General features: G+C 36.3%; 1 protein-coding gene across 11 annotated transcripts in view; it reads left to right on the forward strand.

Moving 5' to 3' along the window:
* INPP4B (inositol polyphosphate-4-phosphatase type II B) overlaps nucleotides 1–26656 on the forward strand; it is an 834661-nt gene that overhangs the window by 642374 nt on the left and 165631 nt on the right. For all 11 annotated transcript variants that reach the window (XM_059168095.1, XM_059168068.1, XM_059168015.1 and 8 more), the window contains one exon: nucleotides 1404–1551. In XM_059168095.1, the coding sequence (XP_059024078.1) occupies nucleotides 1404–1551 (148 nt within the window). The remainder of the gene's footprint in view (nucleotides 1–1403; nucleotides 1552–26656) is intronic.

The following is a 26656-nucleotide window of genomic DNA, read 5'->3' on the forward strand; positions in this document are numbered from 1 at the left end:
ATATATAGCTCTAGATTCTATTTCTATTTTTTTTAAGTGTACATACAACTCTAGATTTTAAACATTTTACCTCAACATGCTGGAAATATTCTACTGTCTTCTGGCTTCTATTGGTTCTTTTGAAAAGTAAACACTGGCTGGCTAATTCTTAGCAGTGGATAAGTAGGTATACTGGAAACTTTGAGCCTGGTTGTTGAAGAATGGGATGTTTGAGATCAACATTTCTGATATAGCATTAATTCTGATAATGATGATGTCTAGACAATACTTCTGAGAATGGATGATTGAAGATGAATGGATGAATAGATTCTCATTTTAATGTTCCAAAAGCTATTGTATATTTACCCAAGTAGTGAATGAGATATGGTCTTATAGGACATTAAATTTTTGAAAGGAATTTTACCCTATACGTTGAGGAGACCTGGCCCATATAACCCATGCTTCATTTTAGTATCAAATTTTGTTTTAAATCAGCTTTATTGGTAAACTGGAGTCAAATAATTATAGATGCTTTACTGGCAATTGACTGATATTTTCTTACCCACTAAGCTTTGGTGCATGAGTATAACCAAGGCAGTCATTGCTCAACAGCAGTGGAAATAAATTTCTGACCCAAAATAAATGGCTGGAGAGTGTGGCATAAGGCCTCATGAAAATGTATCAAATATTATTTTAATATCTGGCCCTCCACTTTTTCTCTAAATCTTAAAATCATTGATGGCGTGATCTTGTTACTTCTTCCCTAAACACTTCCCATCCACAAATACAGTTTGCTCATAACCTCATTGTCTTGCTTCTGGTAATATGTGATATTAGAAAGTGTATTATTGACTCATTGGCACTAAAGTATGCATAATATTTGAACTGTAATAGCTCTTAAGCCAATGAATAAACCTTTCTAGCATTAAGGAAACAAAACAATTTTAGTAGTGGGGCTATTTGAAACCTCTGAAATAACAGGTCTCACCTACTGTCTAAGTGAACAGAGCTGACTAACAATTATCAGAAGAAATTAAGAAATATTATTTTTCTATGTATTAAATGTTAATATATATATTTCATGTATATTTATAAATACATATGCTTTAACAAAATCTTTAGAAGAGAAAGAAATTAATAGGTGGCAAACTAGCAAGCCACAATAGCCACATTTATGACTTGGAACTTGATGTATCACTTCTTAATTTAATAAAGACTACTTGTCCCAGAAGCTACTGAAAAAAGTACAAAAACAAAATTCTTAGAAATTCAAATACACTGTTCCATTATGATAAAAACAAATTCTTGATTAAATCAACAATTACAACAATACACTGATTAAGGATTTTGTTAATTGATCTTTCTCTAATGGGCATATATTTATAATTTAACTATTAACCTGTTGTGTTTTTCTTCCCTCTCAGTGCTAAAGAACCCGGTGTGTAAATTATATAGATTTCCCACATCTGACAATAAGTGGATGCGAATCCGGGAGCAGATGTCAGAGAGCATACTTTCTTTTCATATTCCTAAGGAATTGATTTCTCTTCACATAAAAGAAGATTTGTGTAGGTAAGAGAAAATAATTTATGATTGTCTCTCACATTTTTTTCTAGAAAATATTTTTTCTTAAAGTATAATGATAATGTAAAAATCTAGACTTGCAACTGTCCAGTGTTGATGGCCACTAACCATGTCTGTCTGTTAATCATTTGAAATGCTACTAGTCCAATTTGAGATGTTCTTTAAAGATTAAAATACAGATTTTGAATTCTTATCCCACAAATGGATAGACTGACTTTATAATGATATATTAAAATTTAGAGTATATTAGGGTTAAATAAAATATGTTATTAATCTCACCTGCTTTTTTTAACTTTAAAAATATGACTACTAGGAAGTTTAAAATTATATATATGACTCTCATTATGGCTTGCATTATATTTCTATTGTATAATTGCTATCTAGCCAATCACTTGAGTTTTGACCTTGCTAATAATCCTTTTATCTTTATCTCATCTGCTTACCATTACTGTTTCTGCAAGAAATTCCTACTTGACTCTTCTTTGGACTACTCATCTGTAACAAGACTTTCAGATGTTTTTGGTCCAAAAACTCCTTTATTGTTTTTAAAAGAGAGGGAGAGAGGGTGGGGGACAGGCAGGGAGAGAAAATCTTAAGCAGGCTCCATGCCCAGCATGGAGCCAAATGCAGGGTTCTGTCTCATGATACTGAGATCATGACTGAGATGAAATCAAGAATCAGCTCCTTAACTGACTGTACTATCCAGGCACCCCCTTAGATGACTGATAATGTATGCTATATGAATGGACAGTGTTGTCATACAGCAAACTTAAATATGTTGCCGTAATAAAACAGAAAGATCTGGGAACTGGTTGTCAATAAGAATAACTCTGAGGCATGACAACTCAAATAATTTCTTTTTCTGCCTTATAAACCTCTAGTCATTTTAAAATGCTGAATACTACATTATATTACTGTTAAGACCATAAATTTCAGAAATATTTTTGTAATGTTTGTAATTGCTGAAATACATAGCAAAGTGTAAAATGTCTAAAATTTGGATCTCTGGCCTATGTCCACTTTAATACACCAGTTACCTAATAGTAGTGTGCCCTTTGGGTAGACTCTATAGTCCCCAAGCATTCTGTATTGATCTAAACTAGTGAGCAAACAATGGACAAGGCAGGTCAAATTTGGCAGTATTGACAGTATATTTTAGGGTAGGAATGACTGCACAAATACTATATTTCTGATTGAGGAGTAAGAGAAAGAAAAAGCAGAGCCTAGATTTTAGAGAAAATTAGGCAGGAAACTGGGTTGCAAGAAACAACCTGGATTTAGGAAAATAAAGATTAAAAGAGAGACAGAAGATAGATATTTGAGAGTAGCAGATTGAGAATAATCAGGCCACAAAAATCAGATAAAAGTTATTGACTCAGGACAAGAGAAGCTGTAGCATGTTCAGGAACCTGAACAGACTACCTATAAGGATGAATTAATATAAGCCAAATTATTCAGTACTATCCTTTCCCAGAGCTAGTAGTAAGCATATGTAATGGGCAAAACAAATTCCCAGGAAGGATAAGCTAATTTAGGGAGTTTATATCTTTGAAGTCATAAAAGAAGTATCAACTTCAGCATTGTTATATTCGAGATTATGACACTAAGAACCATTCCTACTAGTGTCATGTAAAGATTACATTTCACATGGAAGGTTTGGGAAAGATAACTCTTCCTCACAGGTGTTGTACAGTAAGGAAAGTTTCCTTAGAAAAGCATGAGGTCATAGGCAGTGCTTTAATTTGTGTAGGTAAGAGAAAATATGAGAACCATAGAAGAGAAGTTGATAGATGTGGTGGATTTAAGCAGTTAGAGATAGACATTGCCCTAAAAATGACTCCTGATAACTCAATCTAAGTTAGCCAGTCCTAAATTCTCACTAAAATATCTATATCATGCCAGACTCTCCTGGCCAGCAAAGTTCCTGTTCAAAAATCCAATGATAGCCTTATGGGTTTCCCTTGTATGTAACTGTTTTCTTTTCTCTTGATGGTTTTAGAATTCTCTATTTATAACTACTTTTACCATTTTAATTACTGTGTGTCTTGGCATAGACCTTCTTGGATTGATTTTGCTGGGGAATTTCTGTGCCTCCTAGAACTAAATTTCGGTTTCCTTCCCCAAATTTGGGAAATTTTCAGCTATTATTTCTTTAAATAATTTTTCTGTCCCTTTTTTTTTCTCTCTTCTGGGATCCCCATTATTCTACTAATCTTGTTACTGGATATTTACCCAAAGAATACAAAAACAATAATTCAGAGGAATACATGCACCCCTTTGTTTACTGACACATTATTTATAATAACCAAATTATGGAAGCAACCAAGTATCCATCGATAGGTGAATGGTTAAAGCATATGTGGTATATATATACAATAGAGTTAGCCATAAAAAAGAACGAAATCTTGCCATTTACTACAAACAGATGCATCTAGGGAATATAATGGTAAGTGAAATAAGCCAGTTAGAGGAAGACAAGTACCATATGATTTCACTCATATGCAGAGTTTAAGAAACAAAACAAATGAACAAAGAAAAAAAAAGAGAGAAACCAAAAACAATCCCTTAACTATAGAAAACAAGTAGATGGTTACAAGAGGGAATGTAGGTGTGGAGATAGGTAAAATAGGTGAAGGGAACTAGTAGTACAATTATTGTGATGAGCATGGAGTAAAGTATGGAATTGTTTAATCATTGTATTGTGCACCTGAAATGAATATAAAACCATATGTTAACTATTCTGGAACTAAAATTTTAAAAATAACCCATAAAGACACAAAAAATGGAAAATGGTGGCCATTCACAAGATATGGAAATCTATAAACATACTACACATACTACCACATTATTAAAATGAAAAATAATAAATCTTTCTTAAAAAAAGATTTTATTTATTTATTTGAGAGAGAGAGAGAGAGTGAGAGAGAGAGCACAAACAGGGAGGGGGCAGAAGGAGAGGGAGAAGAAGACACCCTGCTGAGCAGGGAGCCCCATTTGGGATCATGATCTGAGCTAAAGGCAGACGCTGAACCAACTGAGCCACCCAGGTGCCCAGGGTTAAAAATCTTAGTTGACAGACCATTAATGCTATTTCATCTAATAATACAGCAAGCTAGTGAGAAAGAGGATGAAGAGAAAGACTCCTAATGTTGCCCCAGTCTGTCTGTTTTGTTTATCTGTTTTGTTTTAAGTTTTATTTACTTATTTATTTGAGAGAGAGTGGGGGTAGGGGCAGAAGGAGAGAATCCCAAGCAGACTCCCTGCTGATCCTGGAACCCGATATGGGGCTTGATCTCACGACCACAAGATCATGACTGCACCTGAAATCAAGACTCAAACACTTAACTGATTGAGCCACCCAGGTGCCCATCCTCTATCTGCTTCTGTCATCAGTTTAGAAACTTCCTTAAAGCCTGAGCCGCTGACCTTCTGCATGTCTAGTACTTTACAGTCCTCCACAGTGTTATCTTTAATCCCTATCTCCTCTCCATTCCTACTAATGTCTCTCAGTCTAGCCATTCACTGACAGTAAATCCCAGGAGGAAATACTGAGTAGGGAATAAGGAGAAAACAGCTATTCCATATACCATCTGCCTTCTCCACCACCTTTTCTGTTTAAGTCTCTTATGTAACTTCTGAGAACGGTACTAGAATTATGTGTTGGGAAGGGAAGAGGGAAGGTTCTACTTACAAAATACTTAGTATAACACCTTGCTTTTGAGAAGTTACTGAATTCCTTCATAATCATGATGCTCTGGGAATTGTTCAGAGGAGAAAAAGCCCATTTCAGTCCTTAAAACTAAAGTATATAAAAATCTGATAGGTCTCAGGGGCGCCTGGGTAGTTCAGTCGGTTAAATGTCTGCTTTAGGTCATGATCCCAGGGTCGTAGGACAGAATCCCACATTGGTCTCCTGCTCAGCGGGGATCCTGCTTCTCCCTCTCCCTCTGCCTGCTGCTCTGCCTACTTGTGCTCTCTCTCTCTATCTCTCTGTCAAATAAATAAGTAAAATCTTAAAAAAAAAAAAATCTGGTAGGTCTGAAAATTGGCTAGGCACTGTGAAGAGCAGCATATTCCATATATCCTCTACTCTCTCCATCACCTTTTCTAGGTAAATCTTTTATAATTAGTTTTTAAAAATCAAATATTTCTCTTTCACATTTTGTAAAGAAGAGGAGAGGGAAAAAAAAATCATGCTGAAGACTCAAAAGGGAAATAGGAAAGATAGGGGGAAAAAAAGGAAAAACTGACTAGCCATCTCAGTAGAGTGTAAGAAGGTATAGTTATTATGAAACAAAACCAGAACTCCATGGAAAATAATTATCATGCTTCAGGGAAAATGCTGTAAAATGGAGGGGATAAATGGAGGAATAATGAAATTTTAAAATGAAGCAACCAAATTAAGCCCACAGAGCCAGGAGAAAAGAACAGAGGTGACACTGAGAAATTGTATCCATAATGTGGAAGGCAAACATGGTAAGCTCATCTCAAATGCTAAATGAGGGTGAAAAATATTCAGAATGATGAAAGAGAAGATGTTAGATATACAAGGCACAGAGCTGGGCACTACTTAATAATTTCAAGTGTTCTTGGGGAAGAAAAACTCATGCAAAAGCTTGAAAGAAAACAGTAAAAACTTAGGCAGGTTTGGTGTCTTTTTTTTTCTTTGACATGGTAAAATCAGGGTAACCTTACATTTCCTTGCAGAAGCCCATAGAATAACATCTACTGATTTTTGAGAGGAAAAGCCAGTGGCCTACTTTATTGTATAGGGCCAGGTTATGGATATTTTATGAGTGAAGGTGATGGAAATGACATTAATATTTAGGAGTTCAAAAAATGCCACTCACAAAACTTCCTTAAAAAATTTACTTGAAGATCTATTCCATGCAATGAGAAAATCGTTTCATTAAAATTATAATATACTATAAATTGATGTATAAAAATTAAATTATATTATAAAATTTATATGACATATCACAATATAATAAATTAAAAATATGAGTGGGGTTTGTCTCACAAAAGAACTTATATCATTTCTCTTGACTGGATGGGATCTCCAGCCTGGACAGCCTGGACCCTTACTGTGATGTTCTTTTCTCAGCTTCTTTTAATCCTAGTCTTACTCAGATCCCAGAAAGTATTTTACTTGCTTTAACCTCCCCACTAAAGCCCAGAACTTAAATGAACTCCCTTATCTTGTTTGATGAAGACTACGGGTGCCATAGTGCTGTTGTCTTTCAACACTTCACATTCACAACAGTGCAAAATGCTTCTTTTGCATGCTTGGAAGTCTGTCCTGGGAAAATTATATTATATTACATTGGATTTTTCCATAAAAAGTAATATATGCACACTACATAAAAAAAGTATAGTAAAAAAATAAAGAGAATACTAAAAAGAAAAAGTAAAATTCGTCTAAATTTACCACCTAGAGGGGATATTGTGTCTTTATTTTTTGCATCTATTCTCATCTTCATAAACCTTCTTATGGGAAGCAGAATTTTGTTCCCCATGGCTGTTATCCCCTGGTATCACCCTTTATTTTCCTTGCATATCTGAGTGTATTATTATGAATACATCTGTGATTCTACTACATAATTGTAAGGGCCTACTTAGCCAGAGGGAGCCATTTTGTGTTTATGCAGTGAACTTAGATTGACCCTGCCCCTCCCAGAGGAACTTACTTGCGAAGCCCAGACACAGGCCAGGTGGAGACATCCAATCAGTGGGGTGTGCATATATCTACTAGGGTAAATTGAAATTCAATTGGCCACCCGTGTGTGACCTAGCTTGACTGTGCAGTTTTCTCTGTGTGTTGATGACCTAGCATGACTGTGCAGTTTTCTCTGTGTGTTGCTGACCTAGCATGACTGTGCAGTTTTCTCTGTGTACCGCAATCTCATTGGCCACCTGTGTATAGCCAGGCTCAACCACCTCTATAAAAGTTAATCTGTGAGGCTGGGAGGGGTCGCCTCTTTGTAAGAGACAGCCCCAACCAGTCGGTTTGATTCTGGATGCTTGTCGCGCAATAAAGCTTTGCTTGACCTTCGCTTTGTTATCGGTCTTGCTCCTTTGATTACGGACCCTAACAATAATGTTAAATAAAAGTGTAGGCTACTAACAGTGAAAATTATTGCATTGGAATTTTTATGGATACATAAAAAGACTAGAAGAAAAATAGACTAGAGCATTACTTACACATATATGAACATATTAACAATGATTATCTCTGGATGATGGATTTAGAACAGTGATTTACTATAAAGCAATAGAAAGCAAATACATAAAACTTTACAAATAAATGACAGAGAATAGATTTGCCAGTTAACCATATCTTGATTTCTTTTAATTTAAATAGTTTACTTTCAAACAGTGAAGTCTCTTCAAAATTTGGTTCTCCCTCATGCTTGGTCTAAAAAATTGTGGATGATTGTTCTGTTTTGTTTTGTCTTGGAAAATTACCAGTCATTTAGAATTGGAGTTTTCCCCCCTTCCCTACCTCAAGAAAATACGTAGGTAAATGAGAATGGACTTACTGTGTTCTCATGGCAACAGTGACAAAAGATCCTTCATTCCTTGTAGTGTCCCTTGGATGCTTAGTGGTTTCTATGATGGGATGACAGATAACCACTGAGATGTTACGGGCTCCATGTGGCCTTTGAGATATTTAGAAAGTTTGTCTTTATTTTGAGTTTAGTTCAGTATTAATCCTTTCAACATTTTTGTTCAATTATTTTACATTACAAATTTTAATTACCTAGAATTTATTTGATTACATTTATAAAATGAAATGCCAAATTAGCCACATTTCTGAAAACTTAGTTTCTTCAATATCACTTTTTCAGTGTTCCATTCCTTTCTTACCTCCTTATAATACTTACCAGTTTCCATGCCTCTCCATTGTCATCACTAAAGTAATTAAGAAACTTAAACAGTGACAACAACAAAATTCAAAAGAATCTGACATATTTGGAATATTTGCTCTTGACATTCAAGAATACGGCCTGCTAAAATCTTCTTTTATACATACAAATACACCATTGTAGTTTTTCATGTAGCTTTTATATGCTTATTATAAGGATTAATATACTTTGTTGGTCTTTTGAAAGAGAATTCTTGTGGACTTGTCAGTTCTACTCCTCCTATTTGTCCTTTTTATTTTCTTTCTTTTTTTGAAACAGACTTCTTGCATGGACTACATGCTGCTTTTATTTCTGTTTTGTTTATTTTTATCTTTTTTTGAGGTATAATTGATATATAACATATATTAATTTCAGGTGCACAATGTAATGGATTTTTTTTAATTCATTTTTTTAATGTTCACTCCACCTACTCTAATCCCAACAACCATTATGTCTTGCCTGTGATAGTGCAACAGTCTATTAATGGCTTTTCTGCCTGTAACTTTATCATCTTAAAATACATGTTACAGACTCACACAGTCTGATTGAAAATATTGTAAAATGCAGATTTCCAATAAGAGTTTCCTTGAGCCCTGATATTTAACCTCTTAAGAACCATACAAGAATAATGTGTTCAGAAGGGAAGAGGGGAAGTTTTGCTGCAGTTTACTAAATTACACATAAGGGATTAGTAATTAAAAAGTAAACCAGTTCCTTGATCTAGCATGTCTGAAGGATAGGGAGAAATGGCAACTGGCTTATTATGGTGGTGTTATAATGGAAAAGGACAGGAGAATGACATGTTAAAGACAACTCAGAGATCCTAAATACACAGAAAGTGTGTGTGTGTGTGTATGTGTGTGTGTTTATGTGTGTCGTTGCCTGTGTTTATAATGCTTTAAGTTTTATAGTCTTTCAGCTTGGGTTGCACACAGACAAGTTATGTAGGTCTTGCCAAACTACCACCTATAAAATTTTTATAGCTTGTTTTAGTGTTGCCACATATTTTGTTTATGTTGAGTGTTTTCTTTGGATTTTGTCCTACTTCAAAGGTTTGCTGTGCTCAGTCTACATTGAAATATGTTAGTTACTAGAGAAAATGATGGTACTTGTAAGACTTGAAGCTTCATGACAGCTACAAATATGGTGTTAAATCATGGTGTGCAAAGTATCCATTCAAATGGGAGGTTCTGTGACCATATAGTGTTTGGCTTTATCAAAAAAGTACACCTTCTACCCTTTAAGACAATATTTGAAAACCTATCTCAGTACAAAAAGTTTTAAAGAAATGAAATATTCAGTGAAAGTGAACTCCATGGTCCATAAAACTCTCCAGGAAAACAAATAGTTTGATTTATATCCTATATTTTTCTCTTTTTATCCCAGGGGTGGGGCAAGAAAGAAGCTTTCTGGCATGTATGCTGGGAGTTTAGAAGAAAAGAAAGAATATTTTATAAGAATTAACTTTAAGACTTTCTTGGGTCTTATATAAAACATAAATATTGTTTGTATGATGTAGAGAAACAATCTTGTAAGTAAAATATAAAAAATATGTACCAAAATACTTTGGTAGGGAAAAATATGATAGTGTTGGAACATACAGTTGTTGTTGTTTTTTTTTTTAATATTTTATTTATTTATTTATCTATTTGTTTGTTTGACAGAGAGAGAGAGAGCATGAGCAGGGAGAGTAGAAGAGGGAGAAGCAGGCTCCCCGTTCAGTAGGGAGCCCAATGTGGGACTTGATTCTGAGACCCTGGGATCATGACCTGAGCCGAAGGCAGTCACTTAACCAACTGAGCCATCCAGGCACCCCTGGAACATACAGTTTTATTACTACTTCTTTGGAAGAATGTACATGCCTTGTCTTGAATATTAGTGTTTGTAAATATTATACATATTCTAAGTTTGTAATGATAAAGTATTTTATACAATGGGGCAAACAATTTTTTCAACACTATATTTTTAGGTGTTTCATATTCTATGTTGTATAGAAATATTATAGAACTCTAAGTTCTATGTACCTATATACCTATATCCCAAATCTATTTCTTGAATGTAATGTATTCCTATATATGAAAAAGATTGTTGGTATGATATTTTGAGATCCTAGGCTGAAAGCCTAGTTGCTGCAGAGAGATAAATGTTTGAGAGACGTGTTCTACATGCTTACTTAAATATTATCATATGCGGTTAAATTGGCTTCCTAAGCATCATATCTAGTTTGAAAGAGATGCAGGAGATATTTCTTACCTTGTACCTTATCTTAACACACGTTACAAATTTCATAAAAAAGTCCCATTTATTTCAGACTGATAACACTACAGAAGTGCCTTTTTAAAAGTGTTAAAATTATATATTAAGAACTATAAACTGGAACTAAAATATATCCAGGTAAATTCTTTTTCAAAAATATCCTCACTATACAAAAAGATATGCAGTAGGATTGTACAACACAGTGACCCAACCCGTCCATTTGACATGATCTAACATTCTAAAATGTAATCTACATACTTTGTTGCAAGATTTATCAACAGATAAGGCTTCCCCTTCACATGGCCTACAAAGCAGAAAGGACCCTGTGTCTACCTACTTTTCCAGCCTCATTCAATGCCTTATATATGCTGGCGTGGCTAAAGCACATGTCTTTTGAGAGGTCTATCGACATTTGCATACTTGGTTGAAATAAAGGCACACTGAAAATCTTTACTGACCTTAAAGAAACATTGATTAGTGGGAAAAGTGAAAGGGAGCTAGCCATTCTGTTTAAGTCTCACATATATCAAACAGACGTCAAACCAATGAATATCATAGATGTTTTATGGCATTCTTTTCACTGTTTCTTCTTGTTATTTTTTCTCTGTCTCCCTTGCTTGCTTTCTCTGAGAGAAATCATAAGTCCGAAAAATCCAAAGATGAAGAATAAAAAATATTATGTGAGAACGCCACTGGTGGTTCATACCTGATTAGTGCTGTTTTTTCTGCTCATTTTTCTTCATGCAGTGTTGACACTCAGTTGGAATACTGTGTGTATGTTACTTATCATGGAAAGTACAATCAGCCCTACTGCCTCCCTGTACTGAGGGCAGATGCTGTGTGTCGTTACGTTCATCATTATGGTTTCTTGGGATCACTTAATGAGAGGTCCTGTAGAGCACTTAGTATCATCAAACTGGTGGTAGAAATATGTGTTTTATTTTGGTGTTTGGATATTACAATGTCTGCACAGGAATGAATATGGCAAAACTCATTTAGAGGTTTTTTTTTTTTTTTTTCCTGTTGCACCAAGATTCTTGATTTAAAATGGATTGAGTGGAGGAAAGTGTGTTGTAATGATAAAAACACAGAATTGGAATTATTATGGACCTTAGTTCAAAAACCTGTATCTGCCACTCGGTACATGCTTATGATTATAGAAAATTACTTGATCTTTCGATTTCCAGATTGTTATAGGTAATAACGTTATCATTTGCCTTACAAGCCTACTATAGTAATAATATGAGCAGTCAGGACAGTTCAGGGTTTTGTTTTGTGTGTGTGTGTGTGTGTGTGTGTGTGTAAGTACAGCTGTGATTTGAAAGCTGGCTTCCCCAAACTCCACTTAATAGCTATGTGACATGGCACAATTTACCTAACTACTCTAATTTTCAGTTTTCTCAACTGTAAAGAAGGGATTAAATAATGAACGCACATGGTGATGTTAAGGTTTAAAGTGAAGCATTGATAATAAATGCCCAGTATGCACACACATAGGTCTTTAATATGCTCTTAGCATCTGTGTAAGAATCCTGTACACAGAAACCACTCCATATATGAAAGCTATTATTTTTGTTGATCTTAGCTGAAGGCTCTAGAGCTTCAGACAGAAAACTGGGTCTATAATTTATTTTAATCTCCTTTAGCTTACTAACCTAGCATATCTCATAGATACGTGCACTATACGGTACCACACATTCCCAGTGGGCAGAAAAGCAGCACTGGCATGTCTTAAGCCACAAAGCTGGTGTGTTTGGACCTGAGGCAGTGATCTTGGGATGAGAGTCAGGCTGTAGATGAATTAGGGCTTTCTGGGCTACAGAAAAGGAAGAACTTGTCAATCTTCTTATGCTCTTTCTGGAGTCTAGCATACTACCTAGCATATAGTAAGCTCCCAGTAATGTAATATTTTTCCTAAGAACAACTGAAACCGTTAGCAGGAATGACATGATTGTGTTTAGCAAAAGGGAAGCACACGTGGAGGGATGAAACAATTTAGGGGATATTACAGTCGCCTCGGCTGGTAATAATGGTGGCTTAAACTAGGATGGTAGTGGGAGAAATGGAGAAATACACATACATCTGCAAGTTTTTAAGCAGCTGAGATCAACAGGATTCCATGGTGGATGATATCTGGAGGTAAGGTGCTGAGGGTAATTCAAGCATTGTGGCCTTCATGACTGAACACGTCAGTCTATGTCATTGATACAGAGCATAGTAGGTGCTCATGAGGTTCAGAAGAAAAGAAGGAGCCCTCGCTGCTTCTCCCTTGAACCATCTGGGTCTGTGCTGATGCAGTAGACACGTGCCCCAGGTGGCTATTTAAACTCAAGTTAAAATTTATTAAAATTAAATGAAATTAAAAATTCCATTCCTCAGTTACCTTAGTGACCTTCCAAATACTTGATAGTCACATATGGCTAGGAGTGATCATATTAAACAGAACGGCTATAGAACATTTCCATCATCACAGAGAGTTTTACTGGGCAGCACGAATGTACAATAACCAACAGTGGCATCTGTAATTTGAAAAAGAAGGGCTACAATATAAAACTCTTCTTTCTTCCTAATCCATTAGAATTTAACGTGGAGAATGAGAACTTTGACCTCAAGCTTTCTACTTTACCCTTGTAGGTAAAAGATAAAAGATTTCTTGTTCTTTTCTTCCAAGTTGTTAGTATCTAGATACACATTCTGCACAGTTATTTCTAGTGGGAATGAGATTGCATAATGTTTTTAACGGAGAGTCCATCTAGCATAGTAGTTTAAAATATGAACACCAAAGATGTAGCTCCGGAGCTTAATGCCAGTACTGCTACTCACAATCTGGGCGACGCTGGGGAAACTACTTGTCTTCTCTAAGTCTCAATTTCCTCATTAATAAAATGAGGATAATAATAATAATACCTATTTCAACAGGCTGTTGTGCATATTGAATGAATGGATATTTGTAAAGTTCTTATTACAGCACCTGGCATAAATAAGCATAATAAACACTGCATAAATGTTTGTCAAATGAATAGAAAATAAATAAGAATTTTGTCCTGTCTTTGACATTCTTGGCAATTACATCAGCCAAGTGAACACTACAGCAAAATATTTGAATGAGCCCTCTGTGGAGCTGGGTGGAAGCTGCAATCAGATGAGTCCCCCAGGGAGAGACTTCAGTCATCCTCTTCAGGAAGAAGCCATACTCCCCAGGAATTAATAAAAAAGAGAACAAGATTTATAGTCATAGAATCTGGACACAGGTCTTGATTCTGCCACTTACTAGCAATATGGCATTGAACAAATCACTTCTCATTTCAGTCTTCTCATTTGTCTAGAGCAATGTTGTTCAGCAGAACTTTCCATGATCATGGAAATGTCCTACAGTGGACTGTGGAGGATGATATAGCTATGTGGCTAGTGAGTGCCAATGCAACTGAATTTATAATTGTGCTCAGTCCGACTCTGGAACAATGATCTCCAAGGATTGCTTTGAACATAAGAAAAGATATGTTCTATACAGAAGTATTTGTGATTACCTGGAAAGCTTTATGGTGTCCACTGAAGAACTCTACTGCCACGCGTTTTTTTTTGCAGCCACTTGAATGCCATCTACTTGTGAAACTGAACTGAGTGATGTCTGCACTCCAGGTCCAGGGATGGAAATTGGAAAGGAAAATGTTTTCAATTTCTAAAATTATGGGCAGGAATAATAAGAAGGTGCTGAGAGTGCCAACGCATTTTCTTGTTTTGCTAGTTGAACTTTCAGGTACAGTTAGTAGTTTTCATGGGTACTCAGAATGAAAAGGCGTGTAATTGATAAATGGGGATTTCAGAGAAACTTCACGTATGTGCCATCACTTTAAACATCAGCTCAGAGCACCAAGCTTTAAGATACTTAAAAAAAAAAAAAAAAAGAAAAGAAAAGAAGATGTCATCCATGTTTGATAACTTTAAAATAGACTTCAAAGTGTAAATATGATGTTACTTAGAAATAAGTAAACATACTCACCTGTATCAGGAACAACAAATAGTTTTTTGGAAGTGGAGTAAGACATGCTTATTATCCCTCATTTTTTTCTTTTCCAATGCAGTTACCAAAGTGAAATGATGGAATCTGGCTGTTTTTCAGATACACTGCTTCTGTGATTACAACTATATCCTGTAGTTACTGTGTTCTGATGTTTAGTCTTTGCATATAACTTGGAACCTTCCTTAGTGTACAATACAATAGCCACTTCGTTTAATGTCAAGTGAAAATCAGAGGGAATGACCACTGAGACTAGCCAGTCATTTTTCAGTGAAAGGGTGACTCACAGACTACAGCATTTTCCACATCATCATTTTTTTATTAAATGCACTTTTTTTAAAAAGCCTATGATTTATGGATGCCATATTTATCCCTGTATGGGTTAAAGCACAGACAGCTTGAATTGTTGGTTGAACATAACTGTGAAAAATATTGTGAATCTTGACATCTAGTTGAACTTTGCTCAGTTTTATGTTGTCTCCCAACCACTTTATAAAATTGAAGCCACCCACCAGTCATTTATGCCATCTAGTGTTTGACTGTTTAATATTTAATTTTTTTTCCTGATGGTCAATTTCTGTTATGATTTCTTTGGGGTTTGATTTAAGGTCTGATTTTGCCTAATGAATGAAAGCAGCTTGGCTAGTACACTTTGTATCTGTGAGCACCCACATGTAGTGTCAGTATGATAACTACTAGAAGGTTCTGGTGAAGTTGTAGAGCTCTTTTTATTCTACAGAATGATATTGTGCAGCCCATTGTAGGGAAGTGTTTCTATTTACTTAGATAATAACAATTTCAAATAACGTTTTAATGCCTTTTTACTGAGCCATAGCCTATTGTATATAAATTTGTATCAGGCTATTAGGTCTTACTACATTCTTGTAAATGAATTAATTATTATTCTCAGGTACTCTTCATTACCATGATTACTTTTCATAATTTCAGGAATTGTTAAGTTTGCACACCCAGATTTTAAAATTTTATTATTCTGGGTTCACAATTTTAATAAAATTAGGTGTTCATATGTGGTGCTTTGGCCTCAGAGATTTCTTGGGCATGTCCCTTAAATGAGCTAAGCATCTCTGTAGTTATTTTTCTTTTGAGGAAATCTAGAAGGATGTTGCTGTGGCCAATGTCAGAGAAATTATTGCCTATGCTCTCTTCTAAGATTTTCATGGTTTCATGTCTTACATGTAGGTACTTAATCCATTTTGAGTTTATTTTTGTGTATCATGTAAGAAACTGGTCCAGTTTCATTCTTTTTTCCTCTTTTGCTGAATATTAGCCAAGAATATCTATAAAATATGGTGAGAGAGATAAAAGACCATAAAAGAGATTGAACTGTGTTCTAGATTTTTCCATCTCATCCCCTTTTCCCAACTTTTGGCACCAAACAGAGAAGAACATACACTTTTGTGCTTTTGTTTTGGAATCCCTGTGTAGGTAGTGTATTAGTGAGTGTTCTTCAGAGAAACAGAACTAATACTGTGTGTGTGTGCATGTGTGTATGTGTGTGTGTGTGTGTGTGTGTGTAGAGAGAGAGAGACAAAAACAGAGACAGAGATTTATTATTACATTATTATTATTTATTAAGGAACTGGCTCACATAATTGCGGTGGCTGACAAGTCCTAACATCTTCATGATTAAGTCCATAAGCTGGAGACATAGGAGAATCTATGATATAGTACTAGTCCAAAGACCAGTAATTTTGAAGCCCAGGAAAAGTGTTTCAATTTGATTGTAAAGGCAATAAAAAGCTAGCATCCCAGTTCAAAGTCAGTCTGTCAAGAGGACTTCTCTCTTACTCAGAGAGGGGACAGCATTTTGCTCTATTCACCTTCAGCTGATTGGATGAGGGCCACCCAAATTAGTGAGGGCAAGGGCTTTACTCAATATACCAATTCAAATGTTAATCTCACCCAGAAACACCTACCATAGCATTTAATTGAATATTTGGATACCTTGTGTTCCAGCCAAGTTGACACATAAATTAATCATCTCAGTAAGAAGTGCTATATGAAGATACACTTTCAAATCTTTCTCCATCCCTAAGGAAGACTTGACTAATCCAGATTTATGGACCTAGATCATACAAGGTTAGAGGACTCAACAGTGTCTCATTTATCTATTGCATTTATTCATTTTATCTGGGGCAGAGCTCAACATTCTACTTTAGGTTAGATTATATCCTGACTTTCTCTCAAATTTCAGGAAAATAAAAAAACAAAAATCTGCAAGCAAACCTTTCATTCAGTCAGTCCACAGGCCTATCTTGAAAAATTCCCCCAAACTAAGAACTGTGGTAGGACAAAAAGATGAATGAATGAGACAAGTCTGCTACACTCAGAGGCTCAGAGCAAATATTCCCGTTGGAATTCCTCCTTGAATACATCATCAGTAGGCTTTAAAACTGTTTTAAGTACAAGATCAACTTTCTCCTTTTTAAACTACATTGTTTTAGTGATCTTAAACCCAATTTTCTTTCCTTTTCTTTCTTTCTTTCTTCTTCTTCTTTTTTTTTTTTTTTTTAGCAGCAGAAACTTGTTTTCGTACAGAACTGCATTGGAATTTCAGTATTTTTTTTTTTAAAGATTTTATTTATTTATTTGACAGAGAGAGATCACAAGCAGGCAGAGAGGCAGGCAGAGAGAGAGGAAGGGAAGCAGGCCCCCTGCTGAGCAGAGAGCCTGATGTGGGACTCGACCCCAGGACCCTGAGATCATGACCTGAGCTGAAGGTAGTGGCTTAACCCACTGAGCCACCCAGGCGCCCGGAATTTCAGTATTAATTTAAAACACTTTAACTGGAGTTGGTGTTTGACTGGAGTAAGGAAAAGGGCCTGAGGCCTGTTCGTGTACTTGACTTCTCTTTTGTCAACACCCTTCCCTGTCCCTCTAGCCACAGCAGCCCTGGGGGTATAGGGAATAAAGTTGAAAAACTATTCATCTATTTAATGTTCTTGCAAATGCTTTATTAAGTATTATACGTAAAAATGTTAAAGCAGGTTTGTCTATGTCTTCCAGTTTCCCGAGGACTTATTTTGTGTTCAGTTATTTTTCTTCATTCTTCCTAGAGTTGTTTGTTTTTAATCTCATTTCTCTCTTTATGCTAGTCAAAAGTTTTGTGTTTCAAGCATGTTATTATGTACTTAGTAGTGTGCTCCTTTATGGAAGGAGGGTTCAAAGGATCATAGTGACCCCAGAAAGTGCAATTTTGCTAAAGAGGAAAAGCATTTCCTCTTCGCTAAAGAGGAAAAAGCATTTTTAAACTATTTAAACAAAGGAAGACAAAACAAGCCATGTAGACAAAAAGTGCATTATAAGGTTATTTCCAGAGATCAGCATGAATATATCATCAAGTATCAAGAATATCATACTTTTACAATTGGTATACCAAAATCCAGAGTATAAAGATATTTCTAAAAAAAAAAAAAAAAGAGAGAGAAATGCAACTGATTTCTGTGCATTGATTTTATATCCTGACACTTTACTGAATTCCTGTATAAGTTCTAGCAGTTTTGGAGTGGAGTCTTTTGGGTTTTCCACATATAGTATCATATCATCTGCGAAGAGTGATAATTTGACTTCTTCTTTGCCGATTTGGATGCCTTTAATTTCCTTTTGTTGTCTGATTGCTGACAGCAAGACAGAAGAAAGAGATATTAAGGAGTCAATCCCATTTACAATTGCATCCAAAACCATAAGATACCTAGGAATAAACCTAACCAAAGAGATACAGAATCTATACTCAGAAAACTATAAAGTACTCATGAAAGAAATTGAGGAAGACACAAAGAAATGGAAAAATGTTCCATGCTCCTGGATTGGAAGAATAAATATTGTGAAAATGTCTATGCTACCTAAAGCAATCTACACATTTAATGCAATTCCTATCAAAGTACCATCCATCTTTTTCAAAGAAATGGAACAAATAATGCTAAAATTTATATGGAACCAGAAAAGACCTCGAATAGCCAAAGGGATATTGAAAAAGAAAGCCAACGTTGGTGGCATCACAATTCCGGACTTCAGGCTCTATTACAAAGCTGTCATCATCAAGACAGCATGGTACTGGCACAAAAACAGACACATAGATCAATGGAACAGAATAGAGAGCCCAGAAATAGACCCTCAACTCTATGGTCAACTAATCTTCGACAAAGCAGGAAAGAATGTCCAATGGAAAAAAGACAGCCTTTTCAATAAATGGTGCTGGGAAAATTGGACAGCCACATGCAGAAAAATGAAATTGGACCATTTCCTTACACCACACAGAAAAATAGACTCAAAATGGATGAAGGACCTCAATGTACGAAAGGAATCCATCAAAATTCTTGAGGAGAACACGGGCAGCAACCTCTTCGACCTCTGCCGCAGCAACATCTTCCTAGGAACAACGCAAAAAGCAAGGGAAGCAAGGGAAAAAATGAACTACTGGGATTTCATCAAGATCAAAAGCTTTTGCACAGCAAAGGAAATAGTTAACAAAATCAAAAGACAACTGACAGAATGGGAGAAGATATTTGCAAACGACATATCAGATAAAGGACTAGTGTCCAGAATCTATAAAGAACTTAGCAAACTCAACACCCAAAGAACAAATAATCCAAACAAGAAATGGGCAGAGGACATGAACAGACATTTCTGCAAAGAAGACATCCAGATGGCCAACAGACACATGAAAAAGTGCTCCATATCACTCGGCATCAGGGAAATACAAATCAAAACCACAATGAGATATCACCTCACACCAGTCAGAATGGCTAAAATCAACAAGTCAGGAAATGACAGATGCTGGCGAGGATGCGGAGAAAGGGGAACCCTCCTACACTGTTGGTGGGAATGCAAGCTGGTGCAGCCACTCTGGAAAACAGCATGGAGGTTCCTCAAAATGTTGAAAATAGAACTGCCCTATGACCCAGCAATTGCACTATTGGGTATTTACCCTAAAGATACAAATGTAATGATCCAAAGGGGCACATGCACCCGAATGTTTATAGCAGCAATGTCCACAATAGCCAAACTATGGAAAGAACCTAGATGTCCATCAACAGATGCATGGATCAAGAAGATGTGGTATATATACACAATGGAATACTATGCAGCCATCAAAAGAAATGAAATCTTGCCATTTGCGACAACATGGATGGAACTAGAGCGTATCATGCTTAGCGAAATAAGTCAAGCAGAGAAAGACAACTATCATATGATCTCCCTGATATGAGGAAGTGGTGATGCAACATGGAGGCTTAAGTGGGTAGAAGAAGAATAAATGAAACAAGATGGGATTGGGAGGGAGACAAACCATAAGTGACTCTTAATCTCACAAAACAAACTGAGGGTTGCTGGGGGGAGGGGGTTTGGGAGAAGGGGGTGGGATTATGGACATTGGGGAGGGTATGTGATTTGGTGAGTGCTGTGAAGTGTGTAAACCTGGTGATTCACAGACCTGTACCCCTGGGGATAAAAATATATGTTTATAAAAAATTTAAAAAAAATTAAAAAAAAAAAAAGATATGTCTCAAGTAAGGCTTAGCAAACACCTGCCTCCTTTGAGATTTATTTTATCTGATTTACCTTTTATTTTTATAGGTAGCAAAGCAAAAGGAATGGATGGCAGTAAGTGCCAAAGAATTTTAATGTGTAAGAGGCCTAGTCTTATTAATATTTGAATATTCGATCTTTTCTTTCCAACATCTTTGTGTCTACCTCTTGGACTCTAAGAGAGTCCTAGCCTGTCTCCTAGAAGATTTGTTTTAAAGGTAGAGCTCTAGTGAGAGTAAAGTAATGAATTCAAAAAAGACCTTATGTGGTTAGGAGAGCAGTGGATTTTTCAGAAAGACGTTTTTGCTCTTATTGTTGTAAAGTTCCAACTGAAGGAGACAGCTTTTGAGAGCAGAAGCTGTTGTTACTGTAAATAAATGAGAATTTTTATAGAGGGAAGGAGTATTTTTAAAAAATATTTTTCTGTAGTTTAAAAATGCATTTACACAGCTCATCTCTTTCACCATTCACACCAAAGGCTTAGTGAAGATGTGTATTTAACTGTAACATCAATGCCAAGATTGCTCCCTAGAGAAATGTGGTGGAGAAATGCAGAGACTGGGCTCTCTCTATGGGTCTTATAATACTGGACACCAGTATGTATTTGAACATATTTTAGAGAATATCAGTTTTTATGCACGGCATACCTAGTAGCTGTGCCATTCTACCTAAAAGGTTCAGAAGTAGAAGTATTGAATTATGACTTATCTTTTGTTCAAAGTTAACTTTAAAAGTACAAGAAAGCTTACAAATGTAGTCCTAGAAGTCAATAGCTCCACTAGCTCCAAACTCCACTCCGTCAGCTTATGTTCATTAAGTACCTTCAGAAACAAGGCACTACGTTTTTTGTGTGTTTTAGTTTAGCTTGTGTGTGTGTGTGCTTCTTTGTTTTTACACTGGGGAATTACATGGGGTGAGGAAAGAGTGCACATGGGGATTATAGTCTAAAAGACTTGGTATTCTAGTGACTCCAAGACTAAAAAGCTATTTAATTTAAATGCTTCCATCTGTGAAACAAGAGGTTTCAAATTATTCTCTGAACTTCCTTCCAACTGCAACATTCTGTGAGTTTGTAGTAGTTTTTTTTTTAACTATATCAAAAAAGTTCTATTAATTCTTGTGTCCTATAACTTGGCTAGTTTAACAGGATATTTTGGAATAATCACGGTGCAAGAACAGGTGTAAAGTGACACATATGGTCACTCCACCTCTAACATCTGTTGGCACAATGGCAAATAATAGGGGAAATCGGTAACATAAAACATATAGACATGTACACAAAAAGACCTTTATCATAGAGGCACAAAAATACTTGTGCTTTTTTTGAACTCTGTTTATGATACATATATCATTAAGACTTTTTGTCTGGTCCTTAACCAGCCACTAATATATAACTGACAGTGGATGCTTAGAGGATTCCATGCCTGGGGGAAACCCATCAACTATTTGGTGGTAGGCCAATTAAGTTGGATCCCCTTGAACTTGGAGAGGACAGCAATTTGTCCTAAGAAGGTGAAACAAAGTCTGAATATGTGCTTGTCTTTCCTGCTCACAGGGCCACTGCCATCAGCCACATCTGACAATGCCTTGGTCTGATGATTCACCTTGGTCTGCTTGTACAATGCCTGGTCTGATGATACAGTGTCCCACATAACATTGTTCCTACCAAACGACACTTGCTATAAAAGGAGGTGTGACAGTGAGCTTGTCCCACCATCCAAAAGCCACAAACCTGATACAATAGTGGAATAATATTAATCATGAAAATTTCAGCTATGGCACCACTGTAGGGGGACAAAACCTCAGGATTGGAGTACTGACCTCCAGGATGAAGTTTTTATGCTAAACCAACAGCCAATAGAAGATGTTATGCCCACTATAGGTAGAACACACAGCTCTGGGAAATGGGGTGAGCCCTTTTTTCAATCAATCACAATGTCCCATTAGTGGATTTGTGTTTCCTTTCCCTACCACCTTAGACTTTGCCAGTTAGAATCCTGATTCTTGAGGCATGGGGTGGGGTAATTCTGTCCATAACCCATAAAGAGTCCTACTCATCTGGAAGCTATGTTTGGTTCACATGTGATCTGGTTATCATGCATTTTTCACTACGGTAGACTAGCAAAGATAGCAAGGGTTACTGTACCTATCACCATGATAGGTACAGTATCTTCATAATCTGAGCAAAGAGATATATGTCTAGTACTTTGGTGTGCTCCATGCCCAGAGGTGACTGAGAAATTATAGCAACTAGGATTCCATAAGAGCAGGGAAACCAGGGACCTAATCAACTGCGATTAATGTCTGGGTCACTTCATAAGGCAGCAACCTAGACCAGCTGAAGTACTAGAGGAATCTGAGGAAAATCGAGAATGAGTGATAGAGGAGAGTGAGGAACATCAACTAAGGACCCTAAGATCATTGAAATATCAGATATTGTAGCATGGTTCATGACCTCATTTGGGAGAATTGCATCTGGTCATCACTTTGAAGGATTATACTTGAACTCCCTTTTAGGGAAGATATGAGGATGCTGTTTTATATGCTACATGGATATCAAGAAATGATGGAAGTCCAAGTTCTCCAGGGGGTTGTCTGTCATGGGCACAGGTGATGTACTTTTTTATACTGGCTCAACCTTAAACTCTGCTCAGGTTTTGCCTACTTGCTCAATGGAGGGCTCCAGATACTGCCACCATTATCACCTATGTCCTAATACCACCAGCTGTCTCGGCCTCCCCCCAGGGTGAAGACCAGATATTAACATGCCCCCAGTGACATCTACCCTGGAAAGACCCAGAGTGGTTCTGGTACCTATGACCAGATGTAGGACACTTCTGTCTCTACTGGAACATTTCTTCTTCAGTAGCCACTCAGAAGAGACAACTAGAAGTGCCAAGGGTTTAATGTCCCATACGATGAATCTTTACCAATGAAATACTATAGAAGGAATTGGTATATAAATGTTTCTCCTTCCATCTAATAAACTTTTCTAAGGTGCTTTAGTTCCATATAAGTTATCCGGAGCTGTTAACATGACCAAGGAGCCAATCATGTTTTCTTGTGAAGTTCTGCCTGACTCGGTAACCTCCCACTTGATGTCTACTTTCTCTTTGTCCTATAACATCCCCTCTTACCTTCCCCTTGCTGACCTCGGACTGCTTGATCCCAGTCTACATTCTAGAGAATCTGACTTGAGATACAAAGCAAAGTCCTTCAATGTCAAAGCTTTATTCGCTGAGTAACAAATTAAAATATAGTATAAACAACTCTTGTCTTCCCAACTGAAAAGTTTCCCGATTTGGGGACACCAATGTACCCACTCAGTTTCTTTTTTTTTAAGATTTTATTTATTTATTTGTCAGAGAGAGATGAACACAAGCAGGGACAGAGGGAGAGAGAGAAGCAGGCTTCCCGCCAAGCGGGGAGCGCAATGCAGGGCTTGGTCCCAGGACCCTGGGATCATAACCTGAGCCAAAGGCAGATGCTCAACCAACTGGAGCCACTCAGACGCCCCCCTCCACACTCAATCTATTTTAATGCATTGATGTAATTAATGTCTTTCATTTTTCTTAAACTTACAACCACTTTCTTACTATGTCCCATTTTGTTTTCTAACTTTTTCATTACTCTGCTCTGGTCTATTATACCTTTATTCTATAGTCCCCCTGGATTTGAGTTTTCTTCAATGCAAAGAAACCTTATGTTGGTTGTTTTTCCCTATTGGAATGTGTAGCTGTTCAGTGCCATCATTTAGAACAAATGAGCGGTGAATACCAGGTTTCATCTGTATATTTCAGTATATAATCTTTGACATATTGAAGGAGTATAATAAATTTTAAACAGCAGATTATGGACTCCTTTTGCTGGGCTTCTGTTAGGGAAGGAGATGTACCCCATCCCAGCTTCCTACAATGTGTTCAATGGCTTCACTATCACCCTTCCTTCTCTCCCTTGCCACCTCTCTTTTCACTATTCTTTCTGATAAGGATTCAGAGACAACATAAATTGTAGACCCACGGTACATCTCTTAGTATTAAATAGGAATACTTAACTAATATTTTCATCATAATAGTATATTGGAAGTAAAGCCTGAAACCTTATGTATTAAGTTGACATATCACACATGGCTATCTTGCTCACATCTGACCTAATTGCCCAGATTCTTCTAGACTTAGATATCTCAGGCTTTTGGAATAATTTGTTTTTGTTGGTTAGTGTTGTTTTGTCCTGAATTTGAATACTCTGCTATCTGAGTGCACACAGAGAACTGGATTCCCCAGTTCTCCAGGCTCCCCCACCTGTCTCAACTTGGGTCATGAACTTTCTTTACCCTCAATGGCTATTAATTAATCTTTTCCCATGAATATTGTGTAATGGACCCTAATCCGTCAAAAAGTTAAGAATGAGATTAATGTTCACAAATTTGTAAAGACCTCAGATAAAAGATGCAGCAGTACCATACTGCATCCCCTTTGAAACAAAACAAAGGCAGCTACAAACATTTGAAGGCAAGTCACATTTTTGCACACCATCCATTATTCTTGCATTTAACAGGATGTTAAAGATTCTACATCTTCTGAATTTATTAGCTTGATATTTAGCATGTTTTACAGCCAAAATAGCAAAAAAGGTTCATTATTGCTAGTTAAATTAGCCTCATGAAAATGTTGTTGGTAAAAGGTTACAGAAATGAATAAGAGATCTAACCAGGCAGCATATTAGACCATTTATCACTATAATTTAAAAAAGCATTCTGATTATTTGAATTAGCTTGGCTAAAGGGTAGAGAATTAGATAAAAGGTAATAATTAAAACTTAAATGGCATGATTAGCTCTTCCTTTTGATAAAGAAAAGACAAACCATATGCATACTGCATTTACTTAAATTATCTTCTTGAGAGAAACTGAGGCCAATAAATCATACCTGATTATACCATTTATGGGCCTTTAAAAAATTTTACAGCAGGATGCCTGGGTGGCTCAATTGGTTAAGCATCTGCTTTCGGTTCAGGCCATGATCTCTGTGATCAAGGCCTGTATCGGACTTCCTGCACTATGGGCTGCCTGTTTCTTCCACTCTTCTGCCCTCCACCTACCCTGTTTGTTCTCTCTCTCTCTCTCTCTCTCTCTGTTAAATAAATAAATAAAATCTTTAAAAAAATTTATAGCTGTGTTATGTATAAACTGGGTTACTTGAATATCTTGTTATTCTTTCAGACATAATCAGAGAGCCCGTCCCACATTATTTTTTTCCACGTAATTTTATTTTCAATGACTGAAGCCTAGCATTTAGCTGTTTTTCTATTGAACTTTTAATGTTCCTTTTTTAACTGACTGTCCCGTGTGTGTGTGTGTTTGGCAAGTTTTTGTCATCATCTTTGTGAATTTTTTATCAGTGAGAATATTCATTAATTTGTATTTTTTCACCTCTTCAACATACAGAACTTTAATGTTTGTGTGAGCTAAGCTATTCATATTTTCCCTTGTGTTAAAATTACTTTTTAAATTTTATTTTAATTCTAGTGTAGTTGACATAGAGTGCTATATTAACTTCAGGTGTACAATATAATAATTCAGCAATTCCATATGTTACTCAGTGCTCATCAGGATAATTGTACTCTTAATCCCCTTCACCTATTTCACCCATTTCGCCCTCCACGTACCTCTCCTTTGGTAACCATCTGTTTGTTCTCCTAAGTTAAGAGTATGTTTATTGGTTTGTCTCTCTCTCTCTCTTTTTTTTTTCTTAAATTTATATGGTATTTATCTTTCTCTGACTGGTTTATTTCACTTATCATCATACTCTGTAGATCCATTCATGTTGTTGGAAATGGCAAGATTTCATTATTTTTATGATTGAATAATATGCCATTTCTATATATATGTATATATTTGCATATGTACCACTTCTTTAGCCATTCATCTATTTTTTTTTTTTTTTTTTTTAAAGATTTTATTTATTTATTTGACAGAGAGAAATTACAAGTACACTGAGAGGCAGGCAGAGAGAGAGAGAAGGAAGCAGGCTCCTTGCTGAGCAGAGAGCCCGATGCGGGACTCGATCCCAGGACCCTGAGATCATGACCTGAGCCGAAGGCAGCGGCTTAACCCACTGAGCCACCCAGGTGCCCCAGCCATTCATCTATTGATGGACACTTGGGCTGCTTCTATAATTTGGCTATTGTAAATAACCCTGCAATAAACATAGGGGTGCAAATATCCTTCTGTATTAGTATTTCTGTATTTTTTATATAAATATCCAGTAGTGCAATTATTAGATCATAGGGTAGTTCTATTTTTAACTTTTTTTTTAAAGATTTTATTTACTTTATTTGACAAAGAGAGAGATCACAAGTAGGCAGAG

This window comes from Mustela lutreola, chromosome 1 (assembly GCF_030435805.1).
Source record: "Mustela lutreola isolate mMusLut2 chromosome 1, mMusLut2.pri, whole genome shotgun sequence".
Lineage (NCBI taxonomy): Eukaryota > Metazoa > Chordata > Mammalia > Carnivora > Mustelidae > Mustela > Mustela lutreola.